The sequence below is a fragment of the Sinocyclocheilus rhinocerous genome, unplaced genomic scaffold (genome assembly GCF_001515625.1).
Source record: "Sinocyclocheilus rhinocerous isolate Xijiao unplaced genomic scaffold, SAMN03320098_v1.1 scaffold241, whole genome shotgun sequence".
In the NCBI taxonomy this organism is placed as follows: Eukaryota; Metazoa; Chordata; class Actinopteri; order Cypriniformes; family Cyprinidae; genus Sinocyclocheilus; species Sinocyclocheilus rhinocerous.
This window is the reverse complement of record NW_015659312.1, coordinates 1,968,331-1,991,621: the sequence shown is the minus strand read 5'-3', so window position 1 is coordinate 1,991,621 and position 23,291 is coordinate 1,968,331. Positions and strand designations below refer to the sequence as shown.

Below are 23,291 nucleotides of genomic sequence, written 5' to 3'. Positions count from 1 at the left end.
GTTTTAACCCAAAAGTTGGGTTAGTCCATATTTGACCCAAAGTTGGGTTGAAACAACCCAGTATTTTTTAGAGTGTATAACTGAGCATTCTGAACATTTTGATATACATTATATCTTCATTGTGGACACTCTCCTCTAATGATCAGTTATTAGAAAGGCTTTTCTCCAGGCATTCCGGTCAGAATTGTAATCTTAACACCATACTATTCAATGATCTACTTGAGTATTCTGTGCTTCCAACTTTGTTGCAACTATGTGGGGAGGGCCCTTTTCTTTTCCAAAAGAACAGTGCCAGTTTGCATGAAGACCTAAATGCCTTTGGGGTAAATGATGCTCTGATGCTCTTGTCAACCATTTATTTTCAAAAGTATGACATTAATCACTCCTTTTGCAGCTATAACAAAACTCCACTCTTCTGGAATGGAAGACTGTTGCAGGGACTTGCTTCAGACACAAGAGCATCAAGAAGGTCAGGCAATAACATCAAGCAAAAAAATTCTGGCTCACAGTCTGCATTCCCAATCCATCCCAAATGTGCTCAGTAGTGGATTTGTGCATGTCATTCACTTTCTTCAACACGGGAAACAGTAGAGCATTGCTTTGTGCACAGGGTCATTGCCCTGCTGGAATAGAAAAAGGGTCCTCGCTGTTGAGACAAAATTGAAAGCACATAATATTTCATTTTATAGTTGAGCATTTATATTTGTCTTCACTGAAATTGCTGGAATAGCCAAACCTGTTCATTACATAAGGGTGTCCATATACTTTTGGCCATTTTGTGGATCTCTAGGTCTGAGAACATTCAGTGGATTCATTTACTATTTCCAACGACATGCCATTATCAGCATTTTTATTAGGCTTTTCAGCATCAGCTTCTCCTTGCTGACTTTTGGAATCAACTATATTAGTCTCAGGAGGTTTTGTGCCATCATTCTTAGAGTCTCCTTTATGATGATATTCAAGATGGCGATCTAAAGCAGAGAGGAACGTGAAGCGGCTTGGACAGAGAGGGCAACTGAGCAGAACCTTGCAGGGACTTCGCTTGTGGTAATACATGTGTCGCCGATAAACACTAAGTAGCCCAAAGACTCTACAACATTCTTTGCATTTGTATTTCATCCTTGTTTTGTAAGTTCCCTTATAAGGAGAACCAAGTAACAGGTCATCTGTCTTGGATGCAGGCTGATTTTCTTCTTCAAGTTCTTCTTGTTTACTATCACTTTTTGTTTGTGTTGATGCTTTCACAGGTTCCTGTTCATGGTTTTTAACCTCATGTTCTGTCTCTGACTCCCCAGGAGCCTTAGGTTGAAGCGCTGAACTGTGGTACATGGCCACATGCCTTGTGACATCACATCTTTGTGGAAAGTGTCTTCCACAGTAAACACAGGCATGCAGAGTTCCCTTATGGTAACGCATATGACGAGAAAGACTGCTTGAGTGTAAAAACACATGATGGCAGAGTTTGCAGGAAAATATTTTACCACTAAAATTGGCTCTGCTCACTCCTCTAGGCCTTCCTCTTATGCTTGACCTTAGTGGATCAACTCGCTGCTTTTGCGGTTTAGTAACCATTTGTCGCATTACACTATGGTACTGCCGTTTCATCTTAGCCGGTAAACCTGAAGAGTCCTTTACTTCAACCTCATCTGGATGCTGTGTTTTATGATGCGCTCTTAAATCTGAAATTTGGTTGAAATGTTCCCCACACAGGCCACACCGACATGGCTCATTGAGTGAATTACTGACATTTTTCTTACTTTCTTCTTCCCCGAGCATTTCCTGTTTTTGTGTTACATCACTAGATGGCCTGCTGATGCGAGAATGACTGTTTAGGTGGCTTTGCAAGTCAGACAACCAAAAGAAGCTCAAGCCGCAAATTTTGCAAGGATAAGACCTGTCCATATTATTTCCTCGATTTTCCTCAGATCTACTCAAAGTCTTGGAACCAACAGATCTATGCCACTGTTTTTGATGTGACAGTATGGTCTCTTGTCTTAAGAATCGCTTTCCACAGTGTCCACAACTATAAAAGCGTTCATGAGCATGGGTTTGAAGGTGGCTCTGCAGACTTTCCCGGTCATTAAACACCATGCAGCAAAGAGTGCATTTGAACCCCTTCTCAAGGGCACGGTACTGCTGATGCAGTTGTAAGCTCTTTGGGGTTTTGAACACTTGTTCACATCTTTCACACTTAAACGGAGTATACTCCTTCTCTGGTATCTTAGATGAAGTCGAGGCTTCTTGATTAGGGGGTTGGCACCATAATGACTTGGATGAAGGTTTTCCAAACAAGAAAGTAAAGTTAGACAACACAGATCGATCAACAACAGTGAGCATTCCGTTTTCATGGAGAGCAACCTCAATAGAGGTGTTGATACAACTACCATTACTAATGCTTAAACCATCAGAGGAAAATATCTCAGTAAGTCCATGAATGGCCATGTGTTCGACTAGTTTTGGGTACTGACTAAACCCTTCACCACACTCTGTGCAGATGAAGGCATCTCCTCCACTTAACTCTTGTATAGAGTCCATTGAATAAGCCATCATGACAAAGCCAAATGTAGCCTCTTTTGAGGTATAAAGTTCAATCGTTTAGGAAACAGGGAACATGATATATTATGTGAGATGTTTAAAAAAAATACATCAACGACTACTGGAATTATTTTCCAGGAAATAAAGTCCAATCTCACGTCAGTTGCTATAAAACAAGGCTAAGTTTCTATATACATTTAATAAAAAGCCAAAACTGGTAACAATATTTCTTAAATGGCAACTCTACCAAGCTCAATAAAATAGAAAATTCCAAAAATAATTAAAAATCTATCCTTAAAAGTCTTTGATTATAAAATCAATCAACAATTCCCCCAACTCCGTAGGAAAATGTGACATTTGAGCATAATACAATGATGTAAACCTCGTTATATATGGCCTGCCTTGTTTGAGGTGCTGGGCCACAATTCAGATATTGCCATCTGTAAAAAAAAAAAGGAAAAAAAAGAAAGGAGAGGAAATGTAAGACACAAATAAATTTTGTTGCAAGTGATGTATCTTTGCATAATTAAAATGTTTAGCTTTTTCATAATTCATAATACATACCGTTAAACAATCCACTTAGGCTTATGATATTTCTGGGAAATGCAGCCCAGGGCAGTTATTAGAGCAACATCTACATTACCTAAATGAGCCCTATGTACTACCATTGTGGTATTTGTGTTGGGGCTAGGTATAGATATAGATTTTCCAAATTGTTGTGAAACTGACTCACAAGCTCCAATTAGGAGTAATTTGAGTACATTTTAATAATAATGTTCATTTTATTTACAAAAAAACTCTCTCTCAGATAATACTGTAAATTATGCAGGGAAATTTCTAACTTGGCACATTAAAACTTTTTTTAATCTTTATAACAGTATTCCATGTAGTGAAAGCAAATTTCTATTAGAGCAACATCTACATTACCTAAATGAGCCCTATGTACTACCATTGTGGTATTTGTGTTGGGGCTAGGTATAGATATAGATTTTCCAAATTGTTGTGAAACTGACTCACAAGCTCCAATTAGGAGTAATTTGAGTACATTTTAATAATAATGTTCATTTTATTTACAAAAAACTCTCTCTCAGATAATACTGTAAATTATGCAGGGAAATTTCTAACTTGGCACATTAAAACTTTTTTAAATCTTTATAACAGTATTCCATGTAGTGAAAGCAACACAATTTCTATTTCAGTATGTTTTTCAGTAATTTTCAGTGTTATATAAATGATAAAAAAATATAAATTACTGAATCCAACACTTACACATTCTTTCTGATAGCACAATAAACAGAATATATATATATATATATATATATTTAAATGTAATTCATTTTACAATTACATTTTTTATTTATTAAAAATGAATTTATTGCAAGGACAACATCATGTAAAAGATGGTAAATAAATGTTGAAGCAAACTGATGTAGGTAAGTGTAAATAAATGCAGGATAGCAATTAACAAGCTGTTTGCATAAAAAATTAAGTAAATATTCACACTTTTGCCTGCGAGAAAAAGTTTCTCGATCAACCTTCGTTTCTATTCTGCACTACACAACATAAATCATTAAAGCATTAAATCCCTTTTTAAGATAAGGGGGAAATGGAGACAATAGAGAAAAAAAATAATTCTGACTAGTAGTAAAATATTTGCAAAGGCAGATTTCAACAGTGCTTGTGCTTATTTGCAATGAATTGCAATTGCAATGCAATGCAATGTGCTTATTTACTTGTTAACACATTTTAAGTACATAGGCATATTTAAGTGGGAAACTGAATTCTAGATCATGCACTAGTTGCCGAGTTGTGATGCTGGACGTTGCGTGGCAATTTGACACATTGCAGAAACAATACAATTAGTGCTGGCAATCGATAAAAAAAAAAAACTAATTAAATAGCACATTTTTTCTGAAATTAATCGCTATTAATTTCACCTAACATTAAAGGTTTTAAATATACTTTTATATTGCAATAATTTCACATTCAATCTTCAAATTAATGTAGAAACAACAAAGACAAGTATGTTTTTAATATTTGTTCAATGGCATCCACCAATCCACTAGGGGTGGGAATCGCAGGTTACCTCATGATACGATACGAATCATGATACATGGCTCACGGTATGATAATATCACGATACAACAATTCTGCGATAATCGATATATTGCTAGACAATCCTATAATGATACATCACAATATCTGTCTAACTATGAAAACAAAATACCTGTGAAAAGGTTAAGTGCAAGTTTTCTCTCTTTATTCAAGTCCAAATTGTTAGAAAACGGCACAAAAAGTTCTGTAAATCAAAAAAAGCTCAAAAAAGTATTCTTGTAGCTTCGTAAAATTACGGTTGAAGCCCTGATTTCACATGGATTATCTATTAGTCCTGTCGGGCAAGTACAATTCTCAAGCCATTTTTCAGTAAACTTGCATTAACCCATTTAAAGTAGTTCGGAGGCTGGACAGCCAACTGGTGTTCGACTGTATTCTGTAACCGCAATTCTCTCTGATGACGCGGTAACTACAGCGGGGGGAAAAAGTACTCTTGATGGACACTCACTGGGTCCGTTAGACTGGAGACATTTTTGTGGTAATGTGACCAAAAATATTTAAGACCTACTGAATCTGAATTTAAGACATTTTAAGACTTTTTAAGGCCTTATTTTAGGAAAACTTTATTTAAGCCATTCTAAGACTTTTTAAGGCCACCCTGATTTTACCAATGTCCTTGCTACATTTCTGGACCTTGATCGTGTAAGGACCCTTGCTGTCTATGGAGGGTCAGAGAGCTCTCAGATTCTATCAAAAATATCTTAATTTCTGTTCCGAAGATGAACGGAGGTCTTACGGGTTTAGAACGACATGAGGGTGAGTAATTAATGACAGAATTACTAAATCTGAACTATCCCTTTAAGTAAATGAATCGTTTTATTCTTGGACTAATTAAAATCTTACACTTTTCTTTGTGTGTAAACCAACACATTTAACTGCTTATCAATGCCATTTCAAATGTAGACGCGCGGCAAGCACACACACGGCACACTTCTTTGCCTCATTACGGCTCTGACAAGGTTTTGTTTCGTCGTCCATGCCATAGGTGCAGATTTATGTTTCTGCCGGTCGGTAACCACTGCATAACACACACTTGTAATATTTGAGAGAGAGGGAGAGCATCCAGTTTTGTTCACATAAAACTGGAAATGCCGGCGACACTCGCTCATATAGTGAGGGAAATCCACCTGCGATCCAAACTGAGTAGTGGTTAAACGGATCGTAGTTGATCCGTGATCCGTACGGACCAAGCCCCAGGGTTCGGCCCGCATGTGATCCGCGGATCAATTGCAAAATTTAACCATAATAGAGTATAAGCTTATCATTTGTTCGTATTTACACAAGCAAGCGAATTTTAAACAATTAGTAGTGCTTGTATTGTCTTTTGCACTTTTTATATGAAATGATAAACAAGGCTACCCATAGATGAAAGGCTACGTTTACACTAGTGCGTTTTCGTTTAAAAACAGTGTTTTAAAATGAAAACGATCCTTGTCCATACTGGCGTTTTCACAGCGTTTCAGAAAAGATCTCCATCCACACTACACGACCGAAAACGCATGTTACGTGACCATTCATGCACACTGCAGCATCATGCTACATAAGCTAATTTATAAGATTTATACTACGCTTTTACTCAAAACTCACTTTAAACCACCATTGAGTGTTTGTAATAACTTCCGATTCCGATCTAATGTGTGTTTTGGCCATATAATGTTGCTGAAATATGCTATTTGTAGCCTTTTATATCAAGCTAATCGCTACACCTGCTTAGCATTTCTCATGTAAACACCCTGTATTATTATGAGCACAGGCAGAATCTCATGAAAATCACATACAAATCATATACTGTAATAATCGCGTGTTTACGATAGGGATGGGCGATATGGGCTTAAAAATAAATCACGATAATTTCTGATATTTATTACGATAACGATATCAATGACAATAATTTAGGGAATCCTGTTTCTTTAAAGAAAAGTATTATCTTTCCTATTTTTACCCAAAATAGGGTGTTAGCATTACTGAGTACACACGTAATGTAATGACGGTTTAATTCATACTGGAAGCCGGAGGGTGCCCTTGCGCAGAAACTCCACATATGCATAGTAGAAGTAATGCTCCAGGAAGAAGTATCCAGTGCAGTCGTACACAGAAATATATGTCAACAACTAGACCTTATCGTTATTATCGCGGGAAGACAAATTCTTATCGTGTGGAGAATTTTTACCGGTATATCGCAAACGATAAGATATCGCCCATCCCTAAGTTTATGAGCTTCATGTTTCATCCGTGGAAATGTTTTCCTGGGTTTCTTATGTACAGAATTGAATGTGGAAGTGAAATGGACGTTCGCAATCAGAGAAAGGGTGGGTTATGAACGCGTAATATGATTGACACATGAGCAGTGAATGAGTTCCTCTGAGTCAGAACAGTGATTGCAGAAGAGAAAACATAGGCAGACAGCGCTGGAAGCAGCTAATGCTCATCAGTAAATCAACGGAAAATGAATAGAAATTATGATTCTGTCTAAGCTATACGTTTTTAAACAAAATCGCACTAGTGTAAATGTAGCCTAAAAAATGTGGAAACTGAAAACTATTTGAACTTTATTAAAACTGTGTGCACTGATTTATTGTGTTGGTTACATTTTGTTCCTTTGTGCAATGGCTCAGGAGATCAGTCTTTGAGTCTGAAAAAAAAGTCAATAAGCTGAAAAAATAAAACCCAAACGTTTTTTGAGGTAATGTAATATTGTTAAAATGGATTTCATAAAATTGGTATCGAAAAAAGTATCGTTCAGGAACCAGTATCGAAGTCAAGGTATCGGTATCGTATCGAAATTTTTTGAATGATACCCAGCCCTAGGCCTGACAACATCTCATCTGACCGCTTCACTGTTGTTCTACTGAAGCTCCCTCATCACCTGTACCTTTTCCGTGCTCATTTGACTAGCGTCTGGCGCTGAGGTGAAGTTGGAGTGCGCGTCTGAAAAGTCTCCCCTTTGATGTGGTCTTAAAGACAGAAGCAGCAGTTGTGAGTGGTGTGGCCCACCCTAGCTCCGCCCCCGCGTTAACTGTGTTAAATATTTTTAACGCGTTAACCTGAAAATACTAATCGCCTGCATTAACAAGCTAATTTTGACAGCACTAACTACAATATAATACAATCAATCTATAATCTATTGAGACATCAGGGAGAGGAAAGCAAGTCTGTAGTGAAAGTTGTAGTGTTAATTACTCAACTTTTACAGTTTGCTTCATGTAACAGTTAGTTGTAATACCATGCATAAATAAGAGATTCATTTTTAATTCAGATGTAGTTATTTGGGTTTGCTCACAAAATAATATTTTTGCTTTGTTTAGGCTACTTATTTGTGTTTCTGACTTGAATGTGTGAGGAATGTGGTATGAGTTCCCCAGGTGCAATGGAAAACAAAAAATTTTCCACATAAAAATGGTACTATACAAGTGTACAAAACAGGAAATCAAGTTTTACTCACCGCAAACCTGATGTTTTAATTGTGATTACTCTTCCTTTACCGCAGCCAGGGCAAACCCTAGAAATCACCCAGTATGTCTAAAGAGTGACAAAGATAAGAAAACAACAGTGTCTGGTACATTTCCTTACTGTATTGACAATTTAAAAAAAAGAAAGAAAAGAATTTCATGCACAGACAAAAACACAACATAGTAGCGCAGAATTAATCCCATAAAGGACTAAAAGCAATGATGGTTACACAACAATGGTGAAACTACATTATCATTACATTTATTAATTCAGCAGACTATTTTATTCAAAGCAGCTTACAAAACGTGAAACTTCATAAATATTTTATCTTAAGAGCTATAAGCTCAATTGAGTATTGAGTAGCAAAAAGTAATTTGTTGAGGTATTTTTAGGTTCCTGACATTTAAAGGGTTAAGGCATCGTGGTATCTTAACGAGTCCAGCGACCAAAACAGGCTGCTTTTCGATCTCAAAGGAAGTCATGTAATGGTGTCCTTAAAAACAATAGCAACCACAAATACAATAAAGGTATACTGGCGGTAAATGTACACATCTATTACAACAGGAAGATTATGGGAAAATTTACAGCTCAAGCCAAATAAAACGCAACACCATTACATTAGTAATCCCACATTACAAGCCTAAACAACACGCTACGTTAGCAAAGTTGACTTACTAGTAGATTACACACTTGTTACGATACGTAAGTAAAACCCAACCGGTTATGTGTGCGGGATATAGAACAAAAAAAGCCATGCTTTCATAACACAGTATGTACAAATGAAAACAGGCACATGTATCCGCGAATTACCTTGTCGATAGATGTCACTTCTGAAGAGGCTCAAACGCGGGTAGCAACTTTCCGTCTCCTTCCTGTTTAGTGCGTAGATGTAGTGCAATGTCTTGCGAATTCAACGTTTATCGTACATTGGTTTTGACCAGTCAACTGAACTAGTTGTGGTTTATCTCAAACAACTATAAATCCTCGAGAAAAGAAGGAGGTAGAAAAGAAAAACGAAAGCTTCCTTTTGGCATTCTTCTTCGTGTGAGATGTGCTTTGCTGCTTTAACGCCACCCACAGGACTGGAGCGGAGATGACCTGCTAATGGGAACACCGAAAGGGGGTGGACAATCTATAAATAATTGTTTTTAATTCATTTGATATTTGGTACATGCATGTACTACTTAAATCATGTTATCTAAATCTGTTGCTTTGAGATAATTTGGCACTGCATTATGTATTATATACATTTGTCTGTGCTGGAACTGGAACATTGTAAGACGATTTTGTAATGTGAGGCTTTTTTATTTAAACCCACAGTTTACTTTATCTTGCATGTGCTGTGCCGTGTAGGAGGGTAGTTGTCATAAAATAATTTTTGGAAGAATAAAATATGATCTATTATGGGAAGCTGTTTTACCTTACAATGTGTCATGCAATACTTCCCTTTTGAAAATGAACCATGGTTTTACTACAAATAAATCCATGCTGCTGTAGTTAAACCATGGTAACCACAAATTAACCATGATTTTGCTACACAAACCATAGTTTAACCATGGTATTTGTAGTAAAACTGTGGTTATGCAAATGATAATCAATACGCCAAAAAACCTAGGTTATAGTACACTTTTACTATAATAAATTACTATAATAAAACCATTAATTTTCGTAAGGGTTCATTCAAAATTATTTGCAAAACAGCTGAAAGAAAAGTATTGTGTAATTATGCAGATTTATGACAACATTTTTTGAGATTACATGAAATATTTAATAGATTTTTAATACAGCAGAACCATTTGAAATGAGCTAGTTAAGACATAAACGTTTCCACCCATTCTTCCCATAGAGTTAAACTGAAAAAACAAACAAACAAAAAACCCTGGTAGGTGGATTACTGTCATCTGCTAGACCTGTAGTTACAGTACATAGCTTTTAGCGATGAGATAATATCCTAACTTCATCAAAGCAGCAGGATCAGGATTTTGAGGGTCTGTTTAACTGGTCAAACAGTTTGCAGTATTGATGGTGTGATTGTGTAATGGTGTAATTCAAGTCATTACAGAGTCATAGCACTCCTCTCTTGGGTCACCAGTGTTAAAGACAAAATGTCCCTGCCCAGTTCTCTGTGTCTGTATAGTTCAGCAAAGTAAGTGCTGCAATGAAGGTTCAGATTTTAATTATGTGATAAAATACATACATGTGGTTTTTATATTATTTACCGCCTGGCAATTTAATCCTGAGGGATAATTTAGTTTTGGGCATACAAAAATAATAAATCAATGGGCTACAGGTGGAGACAATAAATGTATACATTATGGTACACTATACCACAAACTCAGTTTCAATCAATTTTTTTTATTTATCATAAACAATATAATATGACATTTTATTCAGTTGATGGATTAATGGATTGCCTTAAGTGTGAACTTTTTCACTGAATTCTCAGTTAAAAGTTCTTTCTTCCTACTATGTGTTTACACTGCAAACAAGTGTTGTAGACATGGTGCAAATCTAATTGGTTCTCACAATCTCAAGGCTGGCCTTTCTTTCATTGTTCCTGAATATAGCAATACAATCAGAATCTGTTACCCATTTCAAAAACTGAAACTGAATGGACCATCATCTTTCATGAATCTCTTACGAGAGGGTTAATATTTAAGATAAAACCAACTTTCATTTTTCATGTTACCAACTAAGTATGATTAAATCTACTTTGCCTTAGTTGGAAACTGAAACAGCAATATCTCCTATTCTTCAACAAAAAGCATTGTTGCATTTAACATTCTTGCATTTGTTTTGACTGCACTTTACATTACTATATTACACAACTAGATTTAACACTGCAAAAAATATGTACATACAAGATTTAAATTTCTGTAAAGTGTATTACAAGGCTTTTTGTGGTTTTACAATTTTTGTACAATACAGTCTTGGAAGAAATCCATAGATTCTTTGAATAATTCAGTGAACTGTCCTCTTTAGACACTTAGTGTAATTTAGTTGAATAGAAACAACATGCATTACACACATTACATTATTAAATATCTAAAATGATTCATGTCATTTTCACATTTGAAAAAGAATATGTTAAAAAAAACTAAATATTCTCTTGTATTAGTGTTCAGTTTTTGATTATATCTAAATTAAGACCACAATGAGACCAGAGTAAGAGGCTTAATTAATAAGTTTATTTAGCTTCAGCTTTTTGCTTAATCTTTGAAAAACATCAACAAATTTAATACTATTTTATATGAAATAAAAGATATTTTATAAAAATGTATGTGCAGACAATAGTTATACAGTAAAGACAAGCTAATACATGTAAAAAATTCATTATCATATATGCTTACAATAGCAATTTTTATTCATCATTAAATCTCTCTCTCTTACACACACACACACACACACACACACACACATGTATATAATAATTCTGCATCACATAAGCATTTCCCCATAAGAGCAAGGCAGTTTTAATGTAAAGCTTCAAACTAACTGAATTTCTTTTGGTCCAGTTCTTCAGGTTAATGTGTCTCACTTTTATTAATGATGGCATTAGATCCACATGAGACACTTTGTAAAGTCCTTCTTTAGAAAAAGTGCTTCATTTATGTTATACTGTTATACTTCTGCATCAGAGAAAGACTTGCTCCCGTTCTCTTTGTTACGAAAAGTGGGCATTGAATTTGTGCAGGTATTTGTGCGTGAAACTTCCTCTGTGAAAGCAGTTTCCAAAACCTTCAGGATTGACTTGCGTACCTTGTCTTTAAAGTCTTGTCCCATGAAAACATACAACAATGGGTTCAGGCAGCTGTTTAAGAAAGCCAAACTGGTCGCAATGGGAAGTCCAACAGTGGTGACATATTGCAGGGTGGAGCTGTATTTCACTCTCATGTGGTTTACCATCTCAATGAGCACCAGGATATGGTAAGGAGCCCAACAAATGAAGAAGGCGGTGATCACAGCAGCAATGATCTTGAAGGGACGTCCAGTTCGGCCAGACATGGAATGGTTTCTTTGGAGACGATGGATGATGACCACATAGCAAGAGACGATGATCACAAAAGGCACCACAAAGCCTATGATGAAACGGGTAATGATCATGGCACGATGCCGTAGAATACGGAGCTCCACCACCTCTGGTGTTTCATAGTCATCGGAGAATGCAAAGTTGTTGAAGCAGTTGATTATGTTTGAGTTGCTGTGGTCGGGTGCAGTGTCCTTGAAGACAAAGTAGGGTGAGCTCAGCACCAGGGCGAATAACCAAACTCCAAAGCTCACCACAGAAGCTCGGCTCACATTCCGATGGTTCTGTGCCCAGATCGGACGCACCACAGACACACAGCGGTCAACACTGATCACAACCAGGATGTACACACTGGCAAACATGTTGAGGAAACTGAGAGTGCTGTTGAATTTGCACATGAACTGGCCAAAAGGCCAGTGGAAGCCCATAGCCGTATAAGCCACGCTGAGAGGGAGGAAGGCTGTGAAGAGGAAGTCTGCTACAGCAAGGTTCAGAAACCAGACCGTGTTGACCGTCCTTTTCATTTTGAATCCAGTAACCCAAATGACAATGCCATTGCCCACCACTCCAAGTACAAAAGCCAGACTGTAGACTATGAGTGACATGATGTTAAGAGATTTCCTGAGATCTGTATTCTCATCATAATCATCATCATCATAGTCATCTTCATACTCGGATGAGTTGTAATTGAGAGGACTTTTTGTAAAATTGTATGGATCCATCATTGTATCTTCAAACCTAGGTTGACAGAACAAATATGGTATTTAGTAGTTAATTATAAGCAGTCAAGATATACCTAGACCTAGACTTTTTTAGCATAAAAAAACACCAGGGCCCACTGCTCCGGGTGTGTGTTCACGGTGTGTGTGTGTTCACTGCTGTGTGTGTGCACTTTGGATGGGTAAATGCAGAGCACTAATTCCAAGTATGGGTCACCATACTTGGCCACATGTCACGTCACTTTCACTTTCACTTTCAAATGGAAAATTTTTTTTTTTTTAAATATATTTTATTCTATGTCCTTTGTAGAGGACGCCAGGACTAAGTTATTCAAAAAAATAAACAGATATGAAAAGGCATGTAAAGGCAAAACAATGTTGTTGTTGTTTTATTCACCAATCAGTTTTTAGGTTTCAGGCTATTTTTAACCAAACTTTGTATAAGCTCCGGGTGTGTGTTCACGGTGTGTGTGTGTTCACTGCTGTGTGTGTGCACTTTGGATGGGTAAATGCAGAGCACTAATTCCAAGTATGGGTCACCATACTTGGCCACATGTCACGTCACTTTCACTTTCACTTTCAAATGGAAATATATATATATTTTTTTATATATATATTTTATTCTATGTCCTTTGTAGAGGACGCCAGGACTAAGTTATTCAAAAAAATAAACAGATATGAAAAGGCATGTAAAGGCAAAACAATGTTGTTGTTGTTTTATTCACCAATCAGTTTTTAGGTTTCAGGCTATTTTTAACCAAACTTTGTATAAAGATGCAATCCCGCACACTATCAATTCTTGCTAAATATTGAAGTTTATTAACAAAAGCAACGTTTCGGTCCACTGTCCTTCATCAGGCATATACATACTATTAAAGTCAAAACATTTTTAAATACACTCCCAACCAATGAGTGACATCGACATGTGGACCAATCACCAACTCATACATCATAAATAACCAGTCCAGGGCTCAAATATCCAATAAAAACACTTTACAATATTACAAACAGATGATATTACACAATTTAAACGCAAAGGTAATCGTTTTTGTAAAATCACAATATCAAAAAATTCAAATCTTGACAGAGTTACAATATCATCCCATCTTGATCAAACAAACACTCAGATATACAATAAGAACACTTTACAACATTACATTAAATAATGCTTCATCATTTAACCCCAAAGGTGATAAAGTTAGCAAAAGTCACAATCCAAAACAACTCACGTCTTAATAAAAGGCTATCAATGGCACCACCTCTTGGTGGAACAGACACCTTTTCAATCCCCAAGAAACGTAGGGAGGACACATCATGATTAAAAGAGAGGAAAAGCGCAGCAACTAGGTAAGTAATATATTTTCTCCTAATGGAGCTCTTATGCTCACTGATCCTTTGTTTCAATTGACGAGATGTTTTTCCCACATAACACAGACCACATGGACATCGAATAAGGTAAACAACATGGGTAGAAACACACGTAATAACAGAGTTAATTTTATATTTTCGACCTGTTCTTGGATGACAGAAAACAGCAGTTTTAAATGTATTGTTAAACTGTGCACAATTACTACAATGATAATTTCCATTCTGTATAGGACTCAATAAAATTTGAGGTGTAAGAGGAGCAGCACTCTGAAAACGGGCATGCACCAGAAGATCTCTTAAGTTTCTGTAACGTTTATACACAATCATCGGAGGGTGTTGGAAAAGATGACTCAACTCGGGGTCCGAACTTCCGAAGATAACAAATGCCAATGTTTTTTAAAAATATTTCTTATCTGATAAGATGTTTATGAATAAGTAGTAATAAAGGTAAATGAATGTTTTTTTGTACATTTTATCTTCTTGTTTAACAACTCTGTACGTGGTTTTCGAAAAGTATCAAAAGCATCATTAACCCATTTTGTGCATATCCTCTATCCAAGAATTTCTTTTTCATAATCCCCGACTTTTCAACAAAATCAGAATCTGAATGGCAAATCCTTCTTAGTCTATAGAACTGACTCTTGGGTAAACCCCTTTTCAAAGAGGAAGGATGGAAACTCATATCTAGTAAAAGAGTATTAAGATCAGTTTCATTAGTATACAAAGTGGTTATCAAATTTACTTCATATTTATACACCTTTAGAAGGGCTCACTTCAAGAGAAAATTCTAGTTCCTCTACTAAAGTATTCAAAACAGTCACAAACTCATGAGCCTCATCTAGGTCTCCCAAAGAAATACAGAATATGTCATCGATATATCTATGGCAAATCCTTCTTAGTCTATAGAACTGACTCTTGGGTAAACCCCTTTTCAAAGAGGAAGGATGGAAACTCATATCTAGTAAAAGAGTATTACGATCAGTTTCATTAGTATACAAAGTGGTTATCAAATTTACTTCATATTTATACACCTTTAGAAGGGCTCACTTCAAGAGAAAATTCTAGTTCCTCTACTAAAGTATTCAAAACAGTCACAAACTCATGAGCCTCATCTAGGTCTCCCAAAGAAATACAGAATATGTCATCGATATATCTATGGCAAATCCTTCTTAGTCTATAGAACTGACTCTTGGGTAAACCCCTTTTCAAAGAGGAAGGATGGAAACTCATATCTAGTAAAAGAGTATTACGATCAGTTTCGTTAGTATACAAAGTGGTTATCAAATTTACTTCATATTTATACACCTTTAAAAGGGCTCACTACAAGAGAAAATTCTAGTTCCTCTACTAAAGTATTCAAAACAGTCACAAACTCATGAGCCTCATCTAGGTCTCCCAAAGAAATACAGAATATGTCATCGATATATCTATACCATTTCCTTATACGGGAATAAAACGGACTAGCATCACGATTGTAAATATAGCAATGTTCAAAATGGCCCATGAATAAGTTTGCATTAATTTGGGGCAAAAATCTAACCCATCACCGTACCACTCACTTGAAGATAGAAGTCATTGTCAAAGTTAAAATAATTGTACTTTAAGACATAAACAATTGTACTCGACTAAGTAGTCCGAAGGTGGAGAAGAAGCCTCACCACTTTCTGCAAGATAGTATCTCAAAGCATTCAGTCCCTTTTCATGTGTAATGTTGGTGTACAGACTCGATATATCTAGAGTTAACAACAACACTGTATCAGGTAAATTTCGTAGCTCAGAGATCTTATTGATGAAATCTGTAGAATCTCTAATATAAGAAGGTAATTTCTGCACAAATGGTTTAATAAAGTAATCCACATATTGGGATAAAGGAGATAAAAGATAGTTGGTTTGAGCCACTATTGTCACATTCGCTACTGTGAGGAGCACGGAGCGAGGAACGAGGAGACGAGGAGTATACTTTGAACAAAGAGACTTTAATGACATCCATGGAACAAGGAACACACACGTAGCGGGGAGAGACGACATTCAATACCGGACAGGAAACAATGGGCAGAACACACTTTATATACAACTTAATCAGGGGAAGACGAGACACACCTGGAATCAAATTGGAAACAATGGACATGGGAAAACTGGGTCATGGAAGACGTGGGGAGCAAAACACAAGACACAGGACTGACAACTATAGGGCGGCCAGGAGGATCAACCAATCTTTTGTGGTCAATTGCAACAAAGGATCAGTGAGCATATGAGCAGTGAGATATTACTTACCCAGTTGCTGCACATTTCCTCTCTTTTAATCATGATGTGTCCTCCCTACATTTCTTGGGGATTGAAAAGGTGTCTGTTCCACCAAGAGGTGGTGACACTGATAGCCTTTAAGACGTGAGTTGTTTTGGATTGGACTTTGCAAACTTTTCTCACCCTTGGGGTTAAATGATGAAGCATTATTTAATGTAATGTTGTAAAGTGTTCTTATTGTATATCTGAGTGTCTGTTTGATCAAAATGGGATGATATTGTAACTCTGTCAAGATTTGAATTTTTTGATATTGTGATTTTACAAAAACGATTACCTTTGCGTTTAAATTGTGTAATATCATCTGTTTGTAATATTGTAAAGTGTTTTTATTGGATATTTGAGCCCTGGACTGGTTATTTATGATGTATGAGTTGGTGATTGGTCCACATGTCGATGTCACTCATTGGTTGGGAGTGTATTTAAAAATGTTTTGACTTTAAGTATATGTATATGCCTGATGAAGGACAGTGGACCGAAACGTTGCTTTTGTTAATAAACTTCAATATTTAGCAAGAATTGATAGTGTGCGAGATTGCATCTTTATATTTTGGACTTGACAGTTTTGTTGGACCTTACATTGCATCTAATTTGCATATTAATGTGTTCTTGGGGCAAACCATAATGAAAAAAGAAGTGTTATACTGGGAGTAATAACTTGCCAACATTTTCATAAGAATATGTCATATTTCATAGGAATATTGATCTATAATTTCTTTCCCTATTTGTTGTGTTTCCCCAAAATGTCTGATTAACATGCCATTTGTCCTGGTGTCCTCTACAGAAGACATGAATGAAACTTATGCCCTGTTTCATAACAAAAAGTCATATTCCAATTTGAAACCCCATAACATTTTTCTGAGATTATTTTGTAAGACAAACAATTTGAAAATGAATCAGATTTAAATGATAATTACATAATATTACCATATTTCCCTAAGAATGCTAAATTTGATCATTTTGTCAATATCAGTCATTTTTAGGAGAAGGTGTGTTTATGATCAAACCTGTATATAATGTCCTCTACAGAGGACAAAAGTCTATGCCTGGGTCCCAGGAGGATCTAGAACAGGGGTGTCCAAACTCGGTCCTGGAGGGCCAGTGTCCTGAAGAGTTTAGCTCCAACCCCAATTAAACACACCTGAACCAGCTAATCAAGCTCTTACTAGGCATACTAGAAACTTAAAGGCAGGCGTGTTGAGGCAAGTTGGAGCTAAACTCTGCAGGACACCAGCCCTCCAGGACCGAGTTTGGGCAGCCCTGATCTAGAAAGAAAAGGAACTCACTAACTCACATGTTGTTCTGCTTTTGTCCACTGGAGGCCAGAATTTGAGAAGTAAAGTGAAGCTTTGCAATACAGAAAAGCTCGCCTCTGAACATAATCTGAAAGCATTTTCTCTACTCAGCCATGTAAAATTTCACATGGGAATTCTCCATCTATTAAAATACATAATTTCCCCTGTTCTATGGTGAACATGTGACATCTGTCTCTTCAGTGCATTAAACTGAGTTCATGCAAAATATATTTAAAAAAGTTTTTTGTTTTTTTTCCCCTCCAGTTTGTACATCAGTTCATTCCATGGGCAGTATAGCAGACATCAAGGGAGTGTGTCGTTTTTGTATGACAAAAGTGATTTTTTTATGAAAGAATATAAGTAAAAGTACCCAGACAATTCTAGGCTGTCCCAAAATGCAAATGTTAGACTTATTCAGGCTATTGTTAAAACATTAAAACGGTTATATGTACAATGGACACGATACACAGAGCTCAATTTTTGGTTTGATCTCTGCTGTAACAGACACGTGAGTTGATAACTATGGAAAGATGCTTAAACGACTGTAAACATTTGAAAATGTAATCACACTAAAAAGTTGCATTTCACAATAAAACAATCATATTAAGCATGCTGCTTACCTAGAGTTGCCAAATAAGTGACTTCCACAAAATAATTCGATCACACCTGTGACTCGCGAAAGAGCAAAACTGCAATAATCTCTCTTGTTTCTTGTCGGGAAACTCAATCCCAGTTTGGAGTGACGTCACATCACCACCCTCCTCGTTCTACTCGGTTGTTGTTGTTGATGCTCCCTTATTTATCACAATTGTATAGTAATTTTCTTGTAGGTTTGACCAAAGCGGTGTGTTTATGTCCACAATGCATTGATACTGTCAGACTAATCATTTTTGGAGGCGACAAGCCTCTTCTACGGGTTATAACCTTATACAGTCTATGGTTATAACTTGCCGAATATTTCCAACATTTGGAATGACTGCGGTTTCCCGATTGCGGTACTACCAAACTACCATTCCCTGACAAAAACAGTAGGCTATGTTTGGAAAAACGAGTGAGGCGATCTCATAAGTGGAATATTGAATGAATCACACGACGGTGTTCGACACCTTTATGTAAATAATATACACTTTCAGTTGTACCTACTGCAGGCTATCTGTTAATAGGCCTATAGCCTATCAATAATTATCCTGCATGGCTTTTCTAAAACTTGAATTAATCTACTTCTTGAGTATGTACAGACCATAAAAGTCAAGTTTTAAATTTGCCATCTTTGTATTGCCTTGTATAAACTTGAGTTGTATAAACTTCTATAAGTTTTCCTATGTTAATTATTATTATTATTAAGTATAATGCGTTTAATTTTAAATGTAGCCTACTGTTAACATGCACATGGACAGTAAAGGGACTGTTGTCTTAAATTAACCACAATATCACATGAAAACTTGCATAATCACTCATGAGACAAGCCACATTTATGGGACTCACCAAACAGACTTCAACACTTGAAACTTGAAACAACCACAAACTATTCATTTTGAGTATCTGACATCATAAGAAAATTTTTTTATAGGCCTATGCTGCAAAATTAACAGCAATGTAAATAAAAGAGTATGAAAACAAATTAATTATGCACACCCTAGTGCATCCTGGAAAGATTTTTTTTTTTCCAGAAAGATTGCCGTGAGACGCATTGCTTTCTGTTCCTGAAAACTGATAGAAATCACTAGCTCCTAAATTAGGAAGTAAACACAAAAAAACAATCAGCTAAATATTTTAGTATTATTTAATAGATTTTTTTTTTTTTTTTTACAATGTAGTATAATTAAAGTTATTATTAGTTACTTTGACAGTTCTTTCTACTTTTCTAATATGTTTCAGATTATATTGTTTCATATTCACACAGTCAAATGTAAAACTAATATAAACTTAACTGAAGGCTCCATACCATTTTACTTCCAACACCCTTCCTTCTCCCAACATCCAAAATATTTAATGCAATGACTCTTTATTTGGTTTTCCCAACATGTTTTATGTTTTTTTTAAGGAAACGTTTACTTAGGGTGACCATACGTGCCATTTTCCCAGGACGCGTCCTGGCCAGGATTTGTTTTGGCTTTGTTTTCCTGTTTTCTTGCTTGCTGAAGGTAATGATCGAAAGTAGTTTGACCAATAACATGCAGGCATTGTACATAATGGACCAATCATGGCGTGTGAGAAGGTGGGATCTACGGTCAAAGTGATGCAATTACGCGTACATATTAGGTGTTTTCGACTTAAAAGCAGTGCGGCTCAGACCGATCAGTGTTTGACATCAAAGTACCTCGAGAGCGTTTCGAAAGCATAACCGTCTGTATGGTACTTTGATGTCATACACCGATTGGTCTGCACACGCAAACAAAGCCAAAACCTAGATATTTCAGGCAATATAGAAATCCTGGCCAGGACGCGTCCTGGGAAAATGGCACGTATGGTCACCCTAGTTTACTTGAGGTTCAAATGCAGGCCTTGTGTTGACTGGTGAATGAATGAACATGTTTGTATGTTTTATTTTTCTCAGCAGGACATATGACAAGTCTAGTTACTGCATCTGTTTACGATTTACTGTGGCCACAGCTGCCCTTGTGTGTCATGGTGACTCCGGTGATTTGTCTAGTTGTATTCAAGGCAAAACATGACCAGCAGGTTGTAAATAAATCTTTTTAGAGTGGACATACTGTAGTCCCCAAGAGCCTTGAGATTATTTATATGACACAGATATATTACATTAATCACTTATGTTAATCATGTCATTGCGGAGTTCTCAAGAAAAAAAAAGTTGAATCAAATCCACGTAATCAAGGCTAATATTTATGAGTTTTTAAAAAGGCTCTCGAAACACTCAATGCTGATACAACTTACAAAAGGGTTTCTGTCAAAAACTGGTCCTTTTGGCCAAACTAAACACTGAGATGAGCAAACAGAGACAGTTTTGTGTTCTGCTTATTTTGGAATGCAAACAATATGCTTATGTCACATCCCAAAGAGTATCAAGTGAATATGTGCAAATATTATTAAAGTGTGTTTGTTAAATAAGCTTATCAAATAGTTACATTTATGCTCCTAACATTTTGAAGATGTCATTTTAATTTAAGCTTTTTGATGCATATGACTACTTATTATGACAACCGAGCATAATATACCTGTAAATTATTTATGTTTGTTGCATTCCTCATCACTTGTAAGTCACTTTGAAATATTCACTGAAGCCTACCTAAGACGCTATCAGAATCAGAATCAGAATGAGCTTTATTGCCAGGTATGTTTTTACATACGTGGAATTTGTTTTCGTGACAGAAGCTTCCACAGTGTAACAGAATGACAGTGACAGAACAAAAAACACAGATAATAAAAAAAAATAACTTCTTTAACACAGTTACATCTGTACACCACCTCTCATTGATGTAAAAGCATGTCCCGCCGTCGCGTGATTTCCCCGTTGATTCTGCGTCGCGATCCGTTCTGAACAGCTGAAAACCCGGGAGACTCAACGCGCTGTCCGGAATGACGTCTTTCAGCCAGGTTTCCGTGAAACACAGAGCAGCAGAGTTTGAAAAATCCTTATTTGTCCGGGAGAGCAGAAGGAGTCCGTCCATTTTGTTGGGTAGAGAGCGGAGGTTCGCGCCGAATGTCCAGCAATTCGTCTCTGGTGAAACTGTTTGCAGGGATATAACTAAAGACAGGACAAAAACATAAAAACAACTGCGGAGCACGCCACGGAGGCAGCCATCACCGTCGGCGCCATCTTCTCTTCTATATTGTGTATGGACCTCTTTCCACCTGATATTAAGATGCGTTTTCATACACGGTCACCGCTAAAAACAGGTGAAAACGAAGTCTGAAAAGTTTTGTGATTAGATCACTGAAAACACAAACAAAAATGTAAAAAAAAAAAAAAATGAAAAATGCCTACGCTTGTGTAAAAAACAATTAGGAATAATTACAATCATAGAACTAAGTCTAATAAATGATATGCATTCATAATAAGTCATGTAACAGTATTTGAACAAACACACAAAATGCAACATTGTAGGCCTGTTATGATGCCACTTTTTCAGTTAAATCAGTTTTTACCACCTGGAATGGATATAAAGGGGTTTAGAGAACTTTTTCACTTTATAAACTCATTGTTCCAGTTGTCTTTTATTGCACAATATACATCTGCACTACCACAAGCTTGCTTGGAAAATATAGTCACATGCATTGGTCAAAAATACCTAACACAGCAATGACTGTGAAACATAAGAAAATCATAATCAATCCAAGCTGTAGAAGGGTGCTGTGTAGGTGGATGAGTGCTGTGAGATTACAGCTCCCTTTCCACTCCTTCTTCCCATGGAGGTTACAGAAACCGGACAGCTTCTTTTAAGACACACCCAACCTACAGAGATGAGGACGGGCTCTGGAACCCCCCTACGCGTCTTCATATATTTTACACCGTCGTAGCAGAGACTTGCACGTTGCTGTGTGGGTGTATTGTGAATACTGGCAGCCAGTATGTGAACCTTTTTCTGGTCTGGAGTTCTCTGGGGTTCAGGATGAAGTGTTTGCCCTGGACATCTGTGAGAACAAAACAATGCTGGGAAATCTTTATTAACAGCGGTCAAACTCCTTTTGGAATCATCTGTGAAATGTTTCTGTATTTAATTATAGATGTGAACCCACAAAAAAACAGACAAAAAAAAAACAAACTACAGATTGGAGAATTAATTTGTTGCAAGAGGCATGGCCATCTAATCATATGAATCTAAATGCCAAGTTGCACATTTCATTTAAGTTCTTAAGTAAACACATGCAGAATTTTACTATTACTAATGTGGTCTCTCTCTGCACAGGTAACCTGTTGGTAACATGTTGGCTCTGCACATTGTAAATTGCATTGTAAAGATTATTGGTCACATGCTCCATGGGATGGCAGTAAAATGCATTTTTTCTGCAGAAAATCTATACAACCTCAGTGATGACAATAAATAGAGAATTAATAAATGCACACTGAATAATGGTGTATATAGAAAAAGAAGTATAGTGGTCTGGGAGGAAAGCAGGAAAGTGGTTAACAAGAAATGGATAAAAAATTATGAGATATTTTATACTGTCCCAAGGATTTAAAAGTGTAATAAGCGATTTCTGAGAAACGCTGTTGAAAGTGGATTGGACCAAGCACCAAAACACACTTCTAGCCTATCACCAGTAAGGTGGTGTCAACTCATGATGATGGAATTGCCTGGGTTGCATAGCATGTTCATGAATTTGGGGGTGGAGCTATCAAGATAAAGTTGCGATCTTTTTGAGTAGGGGCGTGTTTGTTTTGGTGATTTTAAATATCAACAGCGTTTCTCAGAAATCGCCTACTGCACCTTTAACAATAGTTTAAAATCTGGCCTTAAACATTTTAAGACAAACCTATCTAACCTTCTACTTCTTCTTCTTATTTTATTATATAAT

At 36.5% G+C, this 23,291-nt stretch overlaps 2 protein-coding genes across 2 annotated transcripts; both read right to left on the bottom strand.

Annotated features, from left to right (window-relative positions):
- Positions 1–81: 81 nt before the first annotated feature.
- On the bottom strand, positions 82–8,922 carry LOC107723548 (zinc finger protein 429-like). The gene is made up of 4 exons (XM_016532233.1): positions 8,911–8,922; positions 8,093–8,169; positions 2,918–2,975; positions 82–2,268 (listed from the first exon to the last, which is right to left on the bottom strand). The coding sequence occupies exon 4, from the start codon at positions 2,089–2,091 to the stop codon at positions 787–789; it is 1,305 nt and encodes a 434-aa protein (XP_016387719.1). The 5' UTR covers positions 2,092–2,268; positions 2,918–2,975; positions 8,093–8,169; positions 8,911–8,922; the 3' UTR covers positions 82–786.
- A 2,617-nt stretch (positions 8,923–11,539) lies between these two features.
- On the bottom strand, positions 11,540–18,483 carry LOC107723415 (chemokine-like receptor 1). Its single transcript, XM_016532010.1, has 2 exons — positions 18,431–18,483; positions 11,540–12,865 (listed from the first exon to the last, which is right to left on the bottom strand). Exon 2 carries the CDS (start codon positions 12,850–12,852, stop codon positions 11,722–11,724), a length of 1,131 nt encoding a protein of 376 aa, XP_016387496.1. The 5' UTR covers positions 12,853–12,865; positions 18,431–18,483; the 3' UTR covers positions 11,540–11,721.
- Between the last annotated feature and the right edge of the window lie 4,808 nt (positions 18,484–23,291).